General features: G+C 62.8%; 1 protein-coding gene across 1 annotated transcript in view; it reads right to left on the bottom strand.

Annotated features, from left to right (window-relative positions):
• Nucleotides 1-6: 6 nt before the first annotated feature.
• The window catches only part of BCKDHA (branched chain keto acid dehydrogenase E1, alpha polypeptide), a 16948-nt gene continuing 1666 nt past the window's right edge, over nucleotides 7-15288 (bottom strand). Inside the window, exons 2-9 of the mRNA XM_004694145.2 lie at nucleotides 8469-8648; nucleotides 8282-8368; nucleotides 5635-5743; nucleotides 2883-3044; nucleotides 1581-1787; nucleotides 1237-1378; nucleotides 900-1071; nucleotides 7-355 (exon numbers count right to left, since the gene is read on the bottom strand). Of these exons, the coding sequence (XP_004694202.1) occupies nucleotides 185-355; nucleotides 900-1071; nucleotides 1237-1378; nucleotides 1581-1787; nucleotides 2883-3044; nucleotides 5635-5743; nucleotides 8282-8368; nucleotides 8469-8648 (1230 nt within the window). The 3' untranslated portion in view covers nucleotides 7-184. The remainder of the gene's footprint in view (nucleotides 356-899; nucleotides 1072-1236; nucleotides 1379-1580; nucleotides 1788-2882; nucleotides 3045-5634; nucleotides 5744-8281; nucleotides 8369-8468; nucleotides 8649-15288) is intronic.

Below are 15288 nucleotides of genomic sequence, written 5' to 3'. Positions count from 1 at the left end.
GACAGGTGAAGAGGGGGCTGACAGAGTCCCCCGCAAATGTAACAGCCTGGAGAAGCAGGAGTCCCATGGCGGACGTGGGCACAGCCCCGACCCGTGAGCATCTGGGAGGGAGCGCGCTGGGGGACGGGCGGGTCGCGTCAGCTCCTCCCTGCGCTCGCTCGTGCTGGGGTGGGGTCAGTGGGCCTCACTTGTCAAAGTGCTCCAGCGGGTAGTGCTCGCCGTAGGTCTGGAGGTGGCGGGCCAGGGACTCCTGCTGCTTGCGGAGCTGGGCGGGCATCTCCTGATACACGTCGGAGAACAGCAGGCTGGGGCTGGGCTTCGGCTTCCGCTCGGCCTGCTCAAAGGCCTCCATCACCTGGGGACACGGGATGGTGGGCTGGCGGCCGCCAGGGCCTGCTTCCCGCCCATAGCCCTTCTGAGCCTGCGTGTCAACTGCGGGCACGGCGAGCAGGTCACGCTAACCGTGGCGCTGGGCAATGGCCACGTAGTGTCCCGGAGCCAGCGTCTCCCTCCGGGGCAGGCCAGCGTCTGGACTCCTGGCAGCCTCTCGGCAGCCCAAAGAGCAGGCCGTAGCGAGGCGGCGGCCACAGGGGACTTGCCCAGGACGACGCAGGCGGGGCCGTGCCAGGGCCGCCCTGACCACTAGGCCGCAGGGCTGCTCACCACGCCGCGGCCGAGAAGGGCAGGGCCCAGCCACGGGAGTCAGCCACATGGCAGGTGCAGGCAGAGACGGGTGTGCAGGCCCAGGCCGCCCACATCCACAGGGTTAATGGCCTCACGGGGGGGCTCCTGAGCCTCGGGGTTCGGAGTCCCCCAGATCCTAGCCTCGCCATCCTCCCAGGTTCTCACCACCCCAGAACATAGCCCAAGGCACGGGTTTCCCACGGGGCGGCCCTCACCTTCTTGCGGGACTGCTTCCTCCAGGCCTTCTCCTGCTCGTCGTCCCACCAGCCGCGGCCCTGCAGGTAGTGCCTCAGCCGCGAGATGGGGTGGTCCTGCTTGTCCCAGTAGTTGACCTCGTCCACCGAGCGGTACGCGGAGCTGTCGTCACTGGTGCTGTGGTGCCCGATCCTGCCCACGGGGAGGCGGGAGGGGCTCAGGGTCAGGGTGGGGCCCCCTGGGGTGGGGGTGGAACGGAGGGGGAAGTGAGGGGAGAAAGCAAGAAGGGGACACGGGTGGCGGGAGGGGCTGTGCCTCTGGGCAGTGGCCAGCGTGGGGAGACAGCTGGGGGCAGACCTGTAGGTCATGGCCTCGATGAGGAAGGGCTGGTTCTCGGCCACAGCCCGCCGCCGGGCCTCCTTGGTGGCATTGTACACGGCAAACACGTCGTTGCCATCCACGCGGATCGACATGATGCCGTAGCCAGGGCCTCGCGCCGCTGCGGGGAAGAGAGCGGGCAGGTGGGAGCGGGGCCCAGGGAGGGGCAGCAAGTGGGGCCTTGAGGGAAGGAGAGGAGGGGCGAACTCTCGGTCTCCGGTGCGCCGGCTGTGCCAGGCAGCCCAGGGAGAGCCAGAGTTGGGGGCAGAGAGGGGAGCAGGAGAGAGACAGGCAGGCACGCGGGTGGGGGCCGCGGGCCGTACCGATGCCATCCCCGCGGTACTGCTCGGAGGTGGGCGTGGAGATGGCGTAGCCGTTGTTCCGGCAGAAGAAAATGATGGGGCACTCCAGGGTGGCGGCAAAGTTGAAGCCGGCGTGCGCGTCCCCCTCGCTGGCCGCGCCCTCGCCGAAGTAGCAGATGACGGCCCGGTTGTCGTTGGCCCTCTTGGCTGCGTAGGCGGCCCCCACGGCTGCGGGAGAGGCGAGGGGGGCGGTGAGCAGGGCGGGGCGCGGCCGGCGCAGCAGGCTGAGGCGAGAAGGCTCCTGCCCACCCCTCCTCCGCGCCCCCGGCTGGCCTGGCCGGCCTTGCAGCGGCATCTGAGGCACCGCGTTCCTCTGCCATGGGAACGGAGCCTGTCTCCCGCCGCCCCACCCTCCCCCCGTGGGCTTTGGTTTTCACTTAGGACTTGTCAGCCCCGAAGTACCCGTGTGACTCCTTCATTTTACTGACTCTCCCTCATCAGCAGGTGAGCTCCAGCAGGGCTCAACGGTCAGCCAGTGGATGAGACCAGGCCCCCCTTCAGGGGCACGTCACCCCTCCCTGAAAGCCGCCTCCCACCTCACCCCTCAGAGGCGTGACTGTCCCTGGCTCGCTGCACAGGCCCCCGGGTGCCCAGCGCTCTGCAGCCGGCACGCGACAGCTCGTGTCGCTGCCCTAGAGGCGAGGGCGGGCGCTCGGACTGGCCTGCGAGGGGTCATCGCCAGCCTGGGCTGGGGCCCGCTTCCCCTTTAATAAAAGCCACTCCAGCTGCTCTAAGCTGTCAGGCTTCCAGACCCCTAGAGCGAGGCTTGGGGGGCTGGCGCCAAGGACTGAGGAGACCAGGTTTGGGGTCAAGAACCCAGGCTCGGGAGGCACGATAATGGCCCGGGATTTCAGTCCCTGCGTCAGATACCCGCGAGCGAGTGGCTTCCCCTCCTCGATGTGTCTAAAACCTGCTTTAAACCAGGAATGCTGCAAACACGCTCTCACAGCAAATGTGGCCAGGATGTAAGGAAACGGTGAAGAGCGGGCACCCCCAGGGCCACTGTGCCAGTCACTCCACGCGAGGGCAGCAGCGAGCGCCCGGGACGCCGGCGGGCCTCGGGGACAGGCAGGAGCTGGTGTGAGCGGACAAACGTGGGAATCCCAGAGTGTGGCATGCAGGTCCAGTCACCCCATGGCGTCTGGACAGTCCCTTCCTCCGAAGGCCCCCAGGAGTGGAGCCCTGGGTCTGGGGCCCAACCAGCACGCCCACACAGTGCCAGTCGGGGAGCCCCCCGGGGCCGGAGGAGAGACCCGCGCTCACCCTGCGGGATCTGCGTGGCCAGGGGAGAGGAGATGGTGACGAAGTGGCGCTCCTTGCAGCCGTAGTGGACCGGCATCTGGCGCCCCTTGCCCATGTCGTTCACGTTGCCGTAGCACTGGGCCATGAAGAGTTCCAGGGGGTAGTCCCGGTACATCAGCACGCCTGGGGGGACACGTCGGCAGCCACGCCCGTGGGCCCCCAGGCAAGGCCCTGCCCACCTCCCTTCCCCTGTCAGTACAGCAAGGCGCTGACCTGGAGCAGGAGGGGCCCGGGGCTGGGCGAGCCGCCCTAACGCACAGGCCTGTCCCGGGCCAACTGTCAGCGGCCCCTGGAGCCAGACGGCTCGGTGTCCCCCCAAAATCCCAGCCTTTTTTTTTTTTTAACGAAAAGCTACCTGATTATAAAAAAAAAAAAAAAAGAAAGAAAAAGTACTTGGTTTTTAATAGTGTAACTAGTTCAGTCACTTGGAAGAGCACCACATGGGTTAAGTGTCGGCCGCCAGCTCCCGTCAGGGCCAGTGAGGAAGGACTGGAGCAGGAAAGCTTTTCCTCACTCGAAAACTGGTCACGGCAGCTTGGCCAGCAGCGGGAACCACCGTGGGCGAGGGGCCTCGCCCGGTAAGGCACAGGGCAGGACAGCAGGCAGTGAGCCGCTCCTGGCCCACCAGGAAACGGGGACAGCTGTCACCCCCACACCCTGAGGGCCACGGGCGGGGGACCCAGGCACCCCTGGGAGCGGTCTCGGACAGACCCCAAGCGGTCCAGACTGACAACTGTCTGGAAAACGCTTTCCAAATCTTCCTCTGCACCTAGAACCCTTACTTCAGACAAAAATGGAAGGGGGACCACGCCCCACAGCAGCCGCAGCCTGCGCGCGCGGGCCTCCCAGAGCCGCCACTGTGAGCACCAAGCACTGCTGACCCCGCGCTGCAGACACTAACCCTGCAGGCTCTCCAGCGCACCTGAGGGGCGGGGGCGCTCCCCTCTGCAGAAGCGGACACTGAGGCTAGGCGCTGCGGCTGACTGCACACAGCTGCCGGCGGGGCGGTTCCGCTCCCCAGCACTGGGCTGTTCGTTCAGGTAAGTCGCTTGGCTCTGAGCCCTGGTGCTGGGGTTCTGCCTTAGGCTTCCCGTCTCCCCGCTTTCAAAGGACACATCACAAATCCCCGAGACACGGCAGCCATCCGCAGGCAGAGCGCAGGGAGCCTGGCTGCGGGGGTGGGGTGAGGGGGCGGGGCTTCTTCCCGTGTGGGCGCCGCCTCCCACGCGCGCTACGGGCAGGGGCGGCAGGGGCACGACTCAGAGGCCCAAGGCCCAGGTGGGCTTGACTCGCTCCTGGAAATCGCAGGTCCGATGGCACGACAGCTTTGCCAGGTGTGGCGCCTCTGAAACGCCCGCTCCCGCGAGCCCTTCCCGCCAGCGCACAGCGGACACCCCACACGGCCCCAGCTGTGCCGACTGCCCTCCCGAGGCAAGGCGGGAGGCCCGACTCCAGGACGGCTGCCCACCCCCCGCAGCCGTGAGGGCAGGCTCCGGGTCCGGTCTGCCCTCGCTCCGCCGGGCCTCACGTCCACGCGAGGTGAAATGCGTCTGCTAGCTCCAGGCAGCAGCTTGGCTCAAGAGCTCGGCACGTGCCAGCTACTTTCCTGACTTCAGGTCCCCGACCTCGCAGGCGGGGTAGCCGGCGCCCTTCAGGGTCAGGGCTCGGGTGCTGCACACGACGCACCCCACTCCACGTGCTTCCTCTGCGGCTGCCCAGACACGGCCTTCTGCCATCCTGGGCCCCACAGAGGCACCCAGGGTCCAACGGCCCTGTACGAAGGGCCTGTGCCTCCTCCCCTGGACACTCACTTGAGCCCTCAAACACAGTGGGGAGCACTCAGCAGACCTGCCAGGGCGCAGCTTGGAGTCCAGCGTCTGGCAAAATCTCCTCTCCCTGCTAACCGTGCTGAGTCGGAGACAAGACCCCGGTGTCTGTGCTCCGGAAGCATGTGGGGAGGGCGTCCCGTGCAGCTGAGAGCAGACAGACTAGGCGCCGCGCAGCCGGGGAGGCCGGGGCTCCCCTCACCCCTGGCGGGCTTCACACTGCTCAGGGCATTACACCATCTGCCGCGTGAATCCCCACGACTGTCTCAAGGAGCAGTCAAGCAACTTGCCACCATTGTACAGACCAAAAAGGAAAGGTCAAGCCTGCCCCCAGCCACCCTGGGGCTGGTTCCTGCAGGCCCCAACCAACAACAGTGAGGAGACCCCTCCTCACAGGCTGACGGGCCCAGGCCTCCAAGCTCGAGGCCCCCCTTCCTGCCTCTCACCTGTTCACTCAGGAGTCAGCTGGCTCCCTGGCTGGGCCCTGCCGGCCCTCCCCTCTGCTTCTGCTCCCCGAAGGTCACACACCTACAGAGGGGCCAGGAGAAGAGGCCAGAGGCCCCAAGCTCGCCACGCCCGCAGCTCTGCTGCCCTCACTGCAGACTCCCAGCAGCCCCACATGCAGGCAGCCGCATAATCTCAACTGAGCGGAGCGCTGAGGCTCGGAGACAGGAGTGCCGGCCCTGAGCGCTCGCGCAGGCTCTGAAGCTGTCTGCCGGCCTCCGCTCCCGACCCTGGCTGGCGCGTCTCGCTCGGCAGGTCCCCTCCATGTCAGACCCCTCTGGCCTCGGGAGAGCGCTGCTGCCCCCCGGCGCGGGCACTGCCTTTGCCCAGCTGCCCGGCCCCCTGCTCGGCGGGGCCACAGACCAGGCCTTCCGCAGACGTACCTGCCTCCCGGTACTGGCCGAACACCAGGTCCGTGTTGTCCATGGCCGCGGCGCTCCCCACGTGCGTCCCCTCCTCGCCATAGTTGGTCATGTAGAAGGAGATCCGGCCCTGGGGTGGAGGGGCCGGGGCAGGGGCAGGGTTACGCTGGGCAACGAGAGCACCACCCAGTTCCGGTCGACTTCTGACTCGGCTATCCACCGGCGCCCTGGGCCAGCTGCCTCCACCGGGAGCTGCCAGCGGGTCAGGGCCAAGCAGTGGGGCCGTGATGGGCGGCTACAGGAGAGAGACTCCCACGGGGCCTCGGGGAGACACACCTGGAGAGAGCAAACCCCACCTTTGGGGTTGTCTTCTGTGGCTGCGAGGCCAGAGAGGCCAGAAGGCAGAGGCGGCGGGCAGGCAGGGCGGTGCATCTGGCGTTTCGCCTGTGCAGCAGTGACCTGACAGCGGTTCTCAGGCTCGTCAGGCCTGAGACGCCTCAAACGTCTGTCAGCAAGGGCAGAGGGGCCGCGCCCGGCTCGGCAAGACGCGGCAGCAGGGAGAGGAGCAGAGCAGTGGGGTCTCGTGACGCAGCCACGGGGTGACGGAAGTGTGGGCGGCAGCCGGCTCACACCCAGCTGCTGGGACGCGGAGCGACGCCGGCCTGAACCCAAACACGGCGTTCGAGGCCGGACGGCACGGAAGCACAGCAGAAAGGGTCAGGCACCGGACGGCACCCTTGTCTATGAACGTAAGTCACCGGGCAGAGCAAGCTAGCGAAACAGAGTGACCAGCAGAGAGGGCGTCCCTGTCGAGGCGCCGGCTGGACACTGCGCCACCAAGAGCCACCGCACACGCGCTCGATCCCCGCCCGAGCTGACCGGCCCGCTGCTCCCCTCTGCACTGCACTCTGTCAGTCGGCCTGTTCTGCTCCCCACTCTGTCCCTGGTGAATCCTCTCACCCCCCAATCTGCGGCCTGTACCCCAGGTCTGTGCGCACATATAAATATTAAAAAAAGTAAACAGGGAGTGGGGAGGCCGGGGTGGCGTGATGGTGCCCGCGCCCTGGAGGCGGTGCAGCGTGAGGGAGGCTGCACGCCCCGGGTTACAGGCATGTACGTGAGTGGCCCATCCACAGAAGGGGGTGAAAAGAAAGCAGCAGAGGCGGCAGTGCCAGGCAGACCCTGCTGGCTGGCACTGGGTCACTCTCCCGAGGCCCGAGGTGTTTCCAGAGCCCAGAAACGCCCCGTGCTCGGGCTCCGGCCCCCTGACAGCTAGAGGCGGCCGCAGGACACGTCCAGCCAGAGGCCTAGGGTAGTCTGTATCTGGTTTCTTGATAAAAGGTCACTGCAGCGGGCATCACCCTTCTGCCCGACCCACGGCCGCCAAGCCTGGGCCGCGGCGGCCATCTCACGACAGAGGCAACAGCTCCCGGACGCCACTCGCCACAGGGGTGAAGCAGAAAGCAAAAGTCTGGGCCTCAGGGCTGCGGAGCGGCGCCAAGGACGGCTGACCCAGCCCCAGACGAGCGCGCGAGGGGCGAGGGAGGGCGGCCGGGGCGGGGTGAGATGCAGCTCTCCGCTCGGCACGTGGGCACACGGCAGTGCCCGGCTGAGAAATGGCCGAGGAGGAAGAAAGGCAGGTCTGGGAGGAAGGTGCTGAGGTCAAGTCTGGGCAGGCTGAATTCGGCGAGGACATCCAGGGAGGAGATCAGGGGCTCGGAGATGAAGCCTGGCTGATCTGGAGAGTCCCTGGCACAGATGGAAACGAGGCCCTGGGACCATGTGGCAAGCGAAGCAAAAAGAGCCCGGGTCAGCACCCAGGCATGCCTCTGCCAACCCTGAGTGCTGCAGGCCTGGCTTTCTGTTGGGGTGAAGGAAGCAGCTGAATGACGCTTTCTTCTAAGTGGGGAGCCAATTAAAAGTTAATTACCCTGCCAGGGCCAAGTGCGTGGGTGGGTGCTGGGCTTTAAGGCTGGCTCAGCCCGAGAGGGGCCCTCTGAGGAGACAGGACCTGATTCTGCCCCAGCCTCTCCCCCTTCTCTCTGCTGCCAGGCAGCAGCTCCCAGTAATGGACTCCACCTCCCAGGCTCCCCTGCAGCTAGGTGGGAACAACGAACCCTGAGGTGTCACTGGGTGGGCCCCACAAAGTGGCCGAATGAGGACTTTAATCCTCCCCTGCCACCTTTCCATGGGGTTTCTAGAGAGGCCTGCTGTTTGGGGATGAAGAAGCCAAGAAAAGAAAATAGAGGAGGAATGGGTAACATCGATGGGGGTCCTGGCGGAGCCCTGGGCCCCGCGGTGAGGTGCAGCAGTACATCACTCTCCTGACACTGCGCTGACAGTCCACGCGCCCGGCCTGCCGGGCGTGCAGGTGACACAGCACCCCGGAAGCAGAGGTCGCGCTAGGGCTGTGCGCACCCAGAATTCTTCAGCTGCTGGGTCCCCACCTGCCCTCTCCCAGCACAGCGAAGCCTGGTCCATCCTTCGGCCCAGGGGCAGGACCCTGCCACCCTTTTCTTCCAGAACCCCAAGAGGACCCCGAGAATTCTAAAGACCCGAAGACCAAGGATCTTCATCCCCTCTGTCCTCGTGGGGAGCCGACCTCTGGCCCAAACACAGGTGGGGGGGTGGCTCCGTCACCCCCTGCCCGCGCGAGGCGTCCGCGTACCTGCCGCTGGGACTCGTACAGGATGCGGTCCATGGTGTTGAGCAGGGTCATGCTCTTGTAGAACTTGAGCACCTTCTCCTGGGGCAGCTGCGGATGGAGGGACAGACAGACGTGGGGCAGCTGGGACCAGAGAGGTGGGCGAGGGGCCTGGGCAAGGGAGGCGGGGGTGGGGAAGGCGGCCGCTCACGTGGGGGTCCTCGCTGGCATTGATGATCTGGCCCTGCCGGTCCATGACGCGGTAGATGGGGATTCCCGAGATGACGTTGGGCTGGATGAACTCCAGCTTGTCTATAAATTCCGCTGAGGCCCCCGGAAACTGGGGCTTGTCATCCAGGGAGGAGAAGTGCTGTTGCTGCCTCTGGGGGTGCTGAAGAGAAGATGCGGGGACACGTCAGGAGCAGCACTGGGTTCTGCGGCCCAACCCCGCGTGCGGCAGCGGGGCAGCAGTCCAGAACCGCAGCCCTGACACACAGGCCGGACCCCCGGGCACCTTACTAGGCCTTTACGCCTCCGTTCCCCAGCGCAAAATCAGGAAGGAAGCGCAAGTGCCCATCCTGCAGGCCTGTGAAGACCAAGTCCCCATCACGCTTCCTTCAGCTCTCCCCAGGCCGGCGTGGCGCGGCTCAGAGCTGGCGGCTGTGTCGTGTCGGAGGCCCGCACTCTCTACCCAGGCACTCAAGGCTCCCCCGGGCTGGCCAGATACCCCCTCTCAATCTCCCACAGGCTCAACCCCCCAAAATCTCAGCCTGGTGGGCTCTTTGCTGACCCCTGTGACCCTGGGGAGGTCAGCCGGCTTGGCACTCAGACCCGTGAGGCCGGGCCAGCCCACCAGGGTCACATTCGTTGCTGGGTGCCCTAGGGAGGTGACTTTCCCTCTTCAAGTCTGTTTTCTCGTCTGTGAAACTGAAGACACCCCACAGAAATGTGGTGAGGCTTAAACCAGGTCACGTGCACGAAATTCCTGTTGGAGAGCTGTAAGCCAGAGCCGGCGTCAAAAAGTGTGGACTCTCCTCTCACTAGCACATCTCTTCCCCTCACCCGCACACTGCGCCTCGCGCGTCAAGGCCCTCCCAGCCCGCCCCAGCTCTCCTGGGTCCAGAGCAACTCACTCAACAAATATTTGAGCACCTGCTTTGTGGCAAGCCCTGGGCTGGGTTCTGGGGACCTAGAGACCAAGCACCTAACTGCCGCCTGGGGAGGCAGACAGACGCCTAACAAGTCAGTGGTGATTCCTTTCTCAGAAGCCGTGCGCCACGGCAGAAGGGCAAAGGGGGGCTTCTCGGAGGAAGTGAGGCGAGAGCTGGAAGCTGGACAACATCTAGGAGTTAAGGAAGAACATTCAAAGCCACGGGGAGTGCCAAAGGTGAGGCCTGAGGTGTTCCCTGTGGAACCTGGAAGGAGCTCAGAGGAGCCATGGGGAGCCTCACCTCTCCCCCACAGGAGGGGCAGAGAAGCAGAAGCGGCCAGGGGCGTCCAGAGAGCCCTCCGGACGCGCGCGAGGCGGCGACTGGGCTCCCCAGCCCGTGAACGGCCTGCGCGCTGCACCAGCTGCTCTGCGGAGCATCTGCAGACCCCACATCCCCCGGCCTGCCGGTGAGGCGACTGCTATTCACAGTCATCGCCACTATCAGTCTCACTCCCAGCTATTATTATCTACTACTGCCCACTACTGCCTTGAGGTCCGCACAGGTCAAATTATCTCTGGGCCTGGGCCGCTGACGCTTGGAACCCAAACCTATGCTCTAACCCCAAGTGCCGCTGCTGGCTGCAGTCTGATGTCTTCATTTTTTTAAGGATTTATTTATTTATGCCTATAAGAGCCGGGGTACAGGCTAGAGGTGCGAGGGGTGAGGATTCACCAGAGACAAGAGTGGGGAGCAGAAGAGGCAGATGCACTGAGCTACAGTGCTGAGGGGAGCAGCGGGGAGATGGGAGAGGTCTGCCTTGCCATGGGGGTCAGCTCCCTGGCCGGGGATCGAACTCGTGCTGCAGTGGCTGCGGACAGCTTCATAGTGCTGTGATTTAACCCGCTGCACCCCCTGTGTCTTCATCTTTTCTTCCCACTGCTCCCAGATTGTGCTCAGCTCAGTAATCACGGCCCCACATCTAACAGGAGCTGGGTTTGCCAGGGGTGCTCAAGGACCCCCTCGCCTGCCTGCAACTGTCAAAGGACGCTGTCTGGCAGGGGAGTGAGAACTTGTGGGTGTGGATCTGCACTGTGGGTGTCAGGCGTGACTCCAGGGCAGACCCCCAGGTGACTCCTGCAGGCTAGCTCCCTGGCTCCCTTCCTGCTCACCGCCATCACCGCTCAAGGAGAGTGGCCCTGGTCAGGCCAGCTTGCACAGTGGGCACGCCCCACGCCCGCTCTGCCAATAGGCGAATGGGCGGTTGGCTCGCAGTTAGCTTAGGAGTCAGGCTGACCTGGGTCCAATTTCTTAGCTCACTACATGGCTCTCTGCACATCACTTGGTCTCTCTGAAATTCTCCACCTGTAAAAGGCTGCAGAGAGCTGCTGTGAAAAGCTCCTAAGATAAGGCACACAAGGGTTCAGCAAAGGACAGACTGTGCTCAAAAACCCACTGAAAGTGCAAAATCTAGACGGTGAAGAAACAGGAAGAGAGACACTGACTGGCGAGCGGACGAGGAGAGGTGCTGGGGAGCGGGACTGACCGCACTCCACACTGGATGGCAGCTCAGAGCAGGCCCCAGACGCCTGAGGCAGAGGCGGAGGGCAGGAGCCCCGGCGACAGGCTGGGGCTAAGGCTGGGGGGGCCAGGGGACAGCAGGGTCAGGGCAGGACCTGAGGGCTGAGAGCCAGCCAGGGACCAGGACAGGGCTCGGGCCCCCAGGAAGTTGCCGCCAGGGCGCCCTGTGCGCCCTGAGCACCTGCACGGGCTGGCGGTGCCTTCCTGGGCCTGTCGAGGTGCAGGCACTCAGGCACTTCCTACACCAGGTCACTGTGTGGGGCTGCGTGAAGGGCTGACCGTGACCGGCCCGAGGAAATGCTTCATTGGGCGAGGGGTGATGACAGGCCTGCAGAGGAAGGACGTGACTTTTTCTTATGGGGGGGGGCGAGTCTGGCCTGGTGGCTGGCGACTTACAATGGCAAAGGTTACGCAGATTCACCCACAGCTGCTTGGCCACATCCTCTCCCGCCACACCGGAAGCAGAAGCCCGCTTGGGAGCCTGGTCTCCCTGGCACGCACTGGTCCCTCCTGGCCGCTCCCTGCAACTCCGAGGCGAAGGGCAAGGACCGCGCAGACCGCTGCCTCCTGGCCGTTGAGTGCAGCCCCCGGGCCTGCTCCCTCGCATGTAAACTGAAGGGGAATGAGGTGACTGGCCCCGGGCCTGGCACGTAACAAAAGCTCCAGAAAGACAAGCCGTTCACAAGCCTGTCTGCCCAGTGCTAGCCTAAAAGGTAAACGGGGACCTGGGAGGCGGCAGACGAGGGGCCCCAGAGCTGAGCTGCTCCGGAACTTGGCTCTGGCCTTGCAAGCTTGCTTGAGGAGACACTTCCCGGGCAGGTCCCCTTGCGGGGGTAACTCAGGTCCGGAGCCCTAGAGGAACCTCTCTCATTAGCAGGCATCCGTGTGCAGCCTCTCATCAGGAAAGGCAACGAAGGCCACGGGCCTGTGGCAAGCAGGGCGGAGTCCCGGAAGACGCTTCAGTCCTCCAGAACAATAAACGCTGAGGCACCTGCGGCCCTGGACACCCAGAGGGTGCGACCCGACCCGTTACCAAGAGCGGCCAATTCTCTGCCTCTGCGCTCACTGGCTGAGCCAGGCAGCCAGGCGGGGCGGCCCTGTCATTACACCTCTCTGAGGCAGACACAGCCCCCGGCCTGGAGATGGTGAGAGGTGATGTCAGGAGAGGTGATGTCAGCGTCACCACACTGCCTGGGGAAGCAGGAGGGGAGGGTGGGCCCAGCGCCCAAGGCTTTGCGAGTGATTCCAGTCAGCCGAGCCCCTGAATCTAGGACAGCTAAGGTCACCCATGCCCGCACTCTCCCAGGTCTACAGCACTCTGCCCTCCACAGCACGAAGAGCTGAGTGCTGGCTTTGCTTCTCGCTTGGGAATGTTGCCAGTCACCCCTACCTGGGAGACCGAGGCCCCCCTGAAAAGCACAGAGATTAATCAGGCCTTTTCTGGCCTCAGAGACCCCGGCCTTTGCAGCGCTCTGCTCCCCGAGACTGTGGAAGAGGAAAGGCCTGTGGGAGGCACGTTTCCCTGCACAGTCCTGGTCACAGCAGATCTATGGCCCCTGGAGATACCCAGCAGGTCCCTTTCTTGAGTCTAAGTAGGCATCCAGTGTATGTAGTAGGCGCTTCTAGAAACCGCTTTCTTTACTCCTCACCCATGTCTCTGATCCCATTTTACAGATGGAGACTGGTGCTGGTGGAGGGAAGCTTCTCTAAAGGGGGTGTTTGTCTGGCATCTGAGGAGCCACAGCCCTACAAAGGCCTATGGGTGAGGGGTCCATTCCGGGAATCCCGTGGGCTGGGCGGCTCCTTACACCTAGTTCCCCCCAGCCCGGCTAGGCCGGATAGTGATAGTTGGGATGCACACTAGAATGACACAAGACAAGAAGCAATTCTTGGAGTCCTTCTCCTCCAGGCAGCCTGCTACAATGCAAGAAACCCAGGCTCCACAGTCAGGCCATGATAATCTCAGCCTCGGTTTCCTCCCTGTAACAGAACACCACCAGTGGTGCCTTGCAGCGGGGCGGGATGAACCGTAAGTGTGAGCCGGCACTGTAAACGACAGCGTGCTTCATGCTGTGGTCAGAGTCCAGCTCGGGGCCTCCCTGGCGGCGCAAGGGGTTAAGCCTCAGCACTATGAAGCTATCACGGGGAGCTGACCCCCCAGGGCACAGCAGAACTCCCCTGTCTCCCCGCTGCTCCCCTCAGCAGTGGGTTTCAGTCAACCCACCTGTTCGGCTCCCCACTCTGTCTCTGGTGAGTCCTCTCACACCCTGCACCTCTGGCCTGGACCCCAGTTGTATGCATAAATAGGTTAGTCTTTAAAAAGAGAGTCCAGCTCCCAGGCGAGAAAACAACAAGAATAATGAACGGCCGTATACCAGAGACATTTTGCGGGGGTGGAGTGGGGAATGGGATCAAAAATGGGGGTGGGGGGGTGGGGAGGGAAGTGCACGGGATTGTGGTGATGGCACACGGGTGACTTGGTGATGGGAAACCCGTGGGGATTACAATTGAGATGGAAAAAAATGTACAAAATGATGTAAAAATAAACTGTTATAAAATAAAAATTAAAAAAAATTGAAAGTCAACAAAAAGCAGAGCCCAGCTCCCAGGAGAGGAGGCCCGCTCCGGCTGTGCGCCAGGCGTGGTGGGCACGGGCAACGTGAGGACTCTGCCCGCGCGCCGGAGCCCGCAGGGGCGGCTCGGACAGCTGCGCTGAGAACGCGACCCCACTGCTGACTTGGGGAGCTGGGTCCCTGCCATGTTACAAGACTGCAAATTTAGACAAAAGTAGAATTTCAAACTGTAGCCCCTGAATTGCACTCCCTCTTTAGGATTAACTATTAATTAACCTTCTGAATTGCACCCCCATCCCCCCTTATGATTAATGGTTAACTAGCTCCAACTGCACTTCTAGAAGGTTTGAGAAAGTTGTTTTTTTTTTTTAAGATTTATTTATTTATGTATACAAGAAATGGGGTAGAGGTCAGAGGCCTGGGGGTGACAGGACTCACCAGAGACAGAGTAGGGAACAGAGAACAGGCAGACTGGCCAAAATCCACCGCTGAGGGGGCAGCAGGGAGACAGGAGAGGTCTGCTGCGCCCTGTGGTCAGCTCCCTGGCCGGGGGAGCAAACTGGTGCTGCAGCGGCTGCACACAGCTTCATAGTGCTGCGCCACCAGGGAGGTCCAAACTGACTATATTTCAACCCTAATAAAATTCTCTACGCCTCTTTAATATCAAAAATAAACACCTGCTGACTGCTGAGAAACTCCTCCTGGGGAAGTCAAGCACCCTGACTTATAAAGTCCAAACTGCCCGGCACTCTCTCAGACCTGGAAATAGAAAGCCCCAAATTTCCCTCGCGTCTCTTCCTTCCTTCCCTATAGACCGCTGCTCTCCAGGCAGCTCCCTGCCCACCTGACACTGTGCAGGGGCCTCTTTTTCTTTCTCCTATTCCGAATAAACCTTTTAAAATGTTTTTTAAAAAAATCACTGCACTCTGCACTCCCACATTCAGGGAGCCGGGTGTTTTAGGGTATCTATCCTCTCTGGCCATCTCTAATAAACTCCTCCGTGCAGAGGGAATCCTGTCAGAGTATGGCTTTCTGCGGTCAGTGCAAGAAGCCATTTGGTCCTCACCTTCACATTGACCAAGCTCCAGGTGCCCCTGACTTTAACAGGCAGGCGCTCTGGTCACCCCCACTCCATAAGCTCAGACTGGTGAAGTGTCCTGGCCAGGGTCCCACCTACCTACCTGTCGGGGTGGTGGGGTGGTGGCTGAGAAACCAGCTAGGACTCCTTTGACAATCGCATTTCCTTCCTCCTCCTCTCCCTGAGCACTAAACATCTGCTAGCAACCGGAGCAGGAGGAAGGGAGGCAGAAGCCAGGCAAAACTCTGGGGCAACAGGGTGGCAGGAAGAGGCACAGCGCAAGGAGGGGCGGGCGGGCAGAAGGCAGCCGTGGTCCTCCTCCTAACCCAGGTGGCCCCAAGCACCCAGTCTGGCCCAGTGCACCGCCCAACCTGGCCCCATGGCACCAGCTTGTGGCTCCACCTTGACTGGCTAATGAAAGGCAGCCTTGGCCCAGAGCGCAACAGTAGTTAGTAGCTACGGCTCTGGTTGGTGCCTACAGTTGTGGACAGCACCGATACACAGATACACAGCACCTGTCTTTGCAAAAGCTCTACTGGCCCAACATCGACTAAAGGCTACCACTCCCACCCTTCACCCCGCCCCACTGCAGTGTTTCTTTTTAATCTTAGGGAGAATACACTGGATAAATAACGTGAGAAGGAAAAAAAA

This window comes from Condylura cristata, unplaced genomic scaffold, assembly GCF_000260355.1.
Source record: "Condylura cristata isolate star-nosed mole 26May11 unplaced genomic scaffold, ConCri1.0 scaffold00041, whole genome shotgun sequence".
NCBI classification, from domain to species: domain Eukaryota; kingdom Metazoa; phylum Chordata; class Mammalia; order Eulipotyphla; family Talpidae; genus Condylura; species Condylura cristata.
The sequence above is the reverse complement of the archived record's forward strand: the minus strand, read 5'-3'. Positions and strand labels throughout refer to the sequence as shown.